A 5,274-nucleotide genomic window follows, 5' to 3' on the forward strand; every position below is an offset into this window, starting at 1 on the left:
GTCCTGCAGCGGGCGGGCGGGCGGGGGGGTGGTGTTGCACAGAGGGGGCGTGACCCCGTTACCCCCCACCGTGGGTGCGTGCGTGCGTGAGGTTGTGACACCCGCTGCGTGTGTGTGCGTCCTCCCGGCAGCGCGTCTGTGCTTTTGCGCTCCGCAGTGCGTTTCCGTGTCCGTGTGTGTGTGTCTCTTGTCTGCAGGGCACACTTCCTGCCCAGTGTCCCCCGCCTGCTCCTGGGCTTGCTGCAAAAGGTGGGCTAGTGAGTTTTGAAGTAGCACGGTAACTTGTTTCCACTGAATTAGAATGCCTTAGGATAAATCCGGATACCTAAAATAATTTTAAAATAGATGGATTTATTGCCAGCCATTCGTGATAACCTGACTAGATGCAAAGGCAATGTGTACCTGAGGATGGGTGTAGGAATGACACCTGGCTGTTTCTGCTTCAGTCATGAAAACAAACACTAATTTAGGCTGGAACACATCCGTGGAGGTTTTCTAGTCCAACAAGCCATATGTGTCCAGCATGAGTGCCCAGCAAAACACAGGCAGAGGGTGCAGGAACAGGACACGTCCAGCAGAACTTGGAAACTGGTAGTTTAAATTGAGTGCAATTACCTGTTTTGACTCTTTTTCTTAAAGGACAGAACTCATTGCTTAACTGTTCTCATATTTTTCACATGTAAATGCTGGTCTCTTTTGGAAATGTGTTTTGGAGGATACAATGTTAATCATAAACTTACTGACCACATCAAAGCAGTTATTTATGATTGGGCAAGACGACAGTCCTGCCTGTTACCTACATGACTTGAGTTCTGTTTAAAACTTGCAGCACTGAAGAGCCAGATCTCACTGTGAAGAGAAACCAAGCGAAGTAGTTAGGTCATGCTGCCTATTTGTTTGGCATTCTCTCAGTGCTAATGCTGGGTTTTGCAACCTTAAAGGCAACAGTTATGGGTTTCTGCATCTAGAGTAATGTTTTTGTTTCTCTGAGATAGCAATGATCTTTTGTCTCTTTCTTTTGTAGAACATGACTTCAGCAAATGAGGAGTTTTCAGAAAATGGCAACTTTTCGCCAAAAGCCAGCAGCAGCAAGCTGCCAACAGATGCATCTCCTGACTCTAAATGCCCCATCTGCTTGGATAGATTTGACAATGTTGCATATCTAGATCGCTGCTTGCATAGGTTCTGTTTCCGCTGTGTCCAGGAGTGGTCAAAAAACAAAGCAGAATGCCCCCTCTGCAAGCAACCCTTTTTTTCCATTTTCCATACAATTCGTGCTGAAGATGACTTTAAGGAGTACGTTCTCAGCCCTTTAGAAAATAGCTCTTTTGCCAGCCCTGATGGCCAGAGATTTCGTTACCGTACCACCTTAACAGGGGAACGCCGTGCTGGCGGTTCCCTGTCCCGAAGGACGCTGTCCTCTCCAGAATATGGGATATTATTTGAAAGTTTGTCGGGTGAACCAGTGCGTCAGAGAGTCATAGAAATTCAGCAGATGATAAGGAGGCTGGCCTCAAGGAGGCAGGCCAGCGCAGAGGGCAGATCTCTGCGGCAAATTGAGGAGGAGGATATGATCAACTTCCGCAGAGCTCTGTACCGTACTGGTGTGCGAATTCGTAGTATTCAGGATGGAGGCCGCTATCGAGACATTTCAGCAGAGTTTTTCCGCCGCAACCCTGCTTGCCTTCACAGGTTGGTTCCTTGGCTGAAGCGAGAACTTACAGTCCTGTTTGGTGCCCATGGCTCTTTGGTTAATATTGTACAGCATGTTATCATGAGTAATGTGACGAGGCATGATCTGGAAAGTCAGGCCTTTGCTGATGATTTAAAGCCATTTTTGCTGAATCGAACTGAACATTTCTTACATGAATTCATCAGTTTTGCCCGTTGTCCTTTTAACTTAGACGCGTATGATCAACACGCCAATTATGACTGTCCTGCGCCATCGTATGATGAAGGAAGCCACACAGACTCGTCAATTATTACAATATCTCCAGATACGGCATATTCTCGAGGGCCAGATAACAATTTGTCTGTGACTGGTCTTGATCAGACCCCCTGGGATGATGAAACTCCAGGGCCTTCCTATTCCATTTCAGAAGAGGTTCATGCAACCATAGCTTCTCCTCTGGAAACATCAGAGAGTTCTGATGAGGGCTTTGCTACAAGGAGTCGACGAACCAAACTGCAGACTCAGTTGCAGGCTAATGCTGACTCAAACGACAGTGACTCTTCCTCGGACAATTGTGTTATTGTTGGGTATGTTAAGCCATTAGCTGAGAGGACACCAGAAGTGGTTGAGCTGTCCTCAGACTCTGAGGAGTCCATCAGGGAGGAGAAAAGAGAAGATGTGAAGAAACAGAAGCCAATCCAGTTTCACAGCTGGAGTGATAGTGAACCAAGCAGGAGTTTCTCCCCACGTTCCCCCAGCTATAAGGAGGATGTGGGTAGTTGTAGAAGCTGCTTATCTCCTGCAGTCGAGAAGACAGAGTCAAAAGATGCTGAGAAGAGCAAATGTGAGGTAAAAGATCTGTCTCCACAGGACTTGAGCTGGAGCCCCTCTCCAGGGAGTGACACAGTATGCTCCCCTTGGAATCACAGATTGTCTAGAAAGAGAAAGTCCAGGAGCCCACAGTCCTGTTCACGGAACAGTCGAGGCAGTCACGGCCATCGGTCTAGGCGGGAGCATTGTAGAAAAAGCCAACGATCGAGACGATCGAAAAGCAGAGATAGTAGCAAACATAGGATCAAAAGAAGCAGCAGGAGGTCGAGGGTTCATGACACCAGAGTCTCTCTAAAAAGCCAGAGGGGCTGTCTAAGTCATGACAGCACTCCATCCAGAGAAGTCAGCAGATCACGATCACGTAGCAAAGGCCGCAGCAAAAGGAGATCAAGAAGCAGAGACAGTGACCGTTATTATGTAAGAGACAGTTATCAAAGTAGATACCAGTGGAGCTACTCTTTTGGTAGTCGAAAGGCATTTGGAGAAAGCTATGAATCCTCTAGCAGGAGGAGGACTCAGTCTAATGCTCTCTATTCAAGGCAATCTGCTAGTCCAGAATACAGGATACGATCATTTATTGAAAGGACAGATCCTCATAGCCAGAGGGGACTCAATGAGAGACACTATTACTATTATGAAAGATGCAGGTCAAGGAGTCGATCAAGCAACAGATCAAGGACCCCTTATGGAGGAACTGACAGAATGAAAAATGAAAAGCCTGGTGGAAAAAGGAAGTACAAAACTCGCCACTTGGAGAATGCATTAATGGAGAACACAAGCCTAGAAAGAGAAAACAACCCTAAGAAAACTTTCTCAAAATTCAGTGCCTGCTACAGAAATGAAGAGAGCCCTTCCAACAATCGAGCAAGCAGCGAGACAAAGCGTAAGAAAAAGAAAAAAAAGATGAGGAGTCCAAGTGTGGAGATAGTCTATGAAGGAAAAGCAACAGACACAACAAGGCATCTTAAAAAGAAAAAGAAAAAGCATAAGAAGAAACATCGGAAACATCACATAAGTAACTCGGCACGTTCTTCTCCAGTGGTGATTACAATTGATAGTGATAGTAGCAAGGAACCAGAAAGTACTGAATGTGACAGCAGTATTACTTGGACAGGCACAAATCAGGTAAATGAGAGGGAAAATGAGTCTCCATCTTCTTCTCTGGGAAGGAGAGGATGTGAAGATGGTTACAGAGTTGGTGAGGAAACTGGAGGAGCAGCCAAAAAGTACAGTATTCCTACTAGAAGGGGAAATTTAGATGGTGACATTAGAAATGTTGATGTTGAACTTCAACAAACAGCAGCTAATCAGAGTCTTATCATAGCGGATACCAGCACTAACACCCCTCACACAGAAACTATAACCAACCGCGTTCAAGAAGCACCAGCAGCGCCTTCCAGTCAACTGCCTTCCCCCAGGATTTCCTTCCTAGAGTGTCCAGAGAGACAACCATTGATGCCAAGACTGCCAAAGAGTCTTGTCAACAGAGCGTCTTGGTTTGATTTCTCAGAAGAAAAAATGTAGCACACTTTCCATGGAACACTTCTTAAAATTGTGACTTTGTTTCAACACCTTTTTTCCACTTGAGAACAAAAACACCTGTTGTAATTTGTGTATGTTAGAAAATAACTGGGAAATGTGTAAAGCCTTTGAATGTGTATGCACTTTTAAGTCAAAGAAGATAGAATATTGCTAGTACATAATTTCTAAAGTTTCTCAGAAAACTGTTTGGAAGTTCTAATTTCATAAAGCCATCCTGTATTCTTGTAGTATGTAAAATATATGCACAGAGTATTTCAAAGTTTTGTTTAAAACAAATGACAAAAAAGGAGCCCAAACCAAAAGCCAGAAAATGCATTTTATGAGCATTGCTCTTCTTAGACAAAGGAAAAATTGCTTAGTTCATAAGAAATTATTCAGGCTGAATTCTACCATAATTGTAATCTATTTGGTTTAAGCTGATATCTGTTGAAAAGTAGTCGGTGATTTCTATATAGATCTTCAACAGGACTTCCAGTAACATAAAAATGAGCTATGTCAAAATCTGAATAAAGCAATAAGACTTTTTTTTTTTTAATTAACTTAAATGCATGGACTGTGTACTTTGCAAACAGAACATTTATCTTTCAGTTTTGGGTGTCTTATCAGTACAGACCATTGGATGTTTATGCTGTCAGTAGTACTCCAGGTTGGAAGGGACCTCTGGAGGTCGTCAGGTCCCAGCCTTCACTGAAAGCAGGAACTACTTTGATCAAATCGCTTGGGATTTGTTCAGTTTTGAATATTCCCAAAGCAGGATGGCCTCTCAGTGCTACGTCTTCTAATGTTTGAGTATTCCTCTGGGAAACATTCTTTTTTTCCAAATTTCTTCCCTTGTTGCAGTCTGTGTCTTCTACCTCGCGTCCTATTGCTGTGCAACTCTTGAGGAGCCTGTTTTCCTCTTCTATTTGCCTTACCGCTACATACTTGAAGACATCTGTCTTGTCTGTAGCCTTGGCAATAGAGCAGCTCCTCATGACCTCCTTGCTTTAGGCAACATTCACCCAGCTCAGCTCACCCTGGATATCCTGCTGCAAGTGTATACAAGACATGGGGCTCAGGTAGGGTCTTGTTCTCCAGATTTGGGCCTTCTCTGTGTGCACAGCAGTTAGCTCTCAGGGCTGAACCAGGAAGTTACCTTCTGTCTGTATGAGTGGTGGGTTTGACCTTGGCTGGTTGACTGCCAGATACCCACCAAGCTGCTCTGCCACTTCCCTTTCTCCACAGGATGG

General features: G+C 44.5%; 1 protein-coding gene across 1 annotated transcript; it reads left to right on the forward strand.

Moving 5' to 3' along the window:
• The first annotated feature begins 1,027 nt into the window (after positions 1–1,027).
• TOPORS (topoisomerase I binding, arginine/serine-rich, E3 ubiquitin protein ligase) lies at positions 1,028–4,027 on the forward strand. Its single transcript, XM_009700272.1, has one exon. The coding sequence runs from the start codon at positions 1,028–1,030 to the stop codon at positions 4,025–4,027; it is 3,000 nt and encodes a 999-aa protein (XP_009698574.1).
• The last annotated feature ends 1,247 nt before the right edge of the window (positions 4,028–5,274 follow it).

Source organism: Cariama cristata, unplaced genomic scaffold, assembly GCF_000690535.1.
Source record: "Cariama cristata isolate BGI_N322 unplaced genomic scaffold, ASM69053v1 scaffold3265, whole genome shotgun sequence".
In the NCBI taxonomy this organism is placed as follows: Eukaryota; Metazoa; Chordata; class Aves; order Cariamiformes; family Cariamidae; genus Cariama; species Cariama cristata.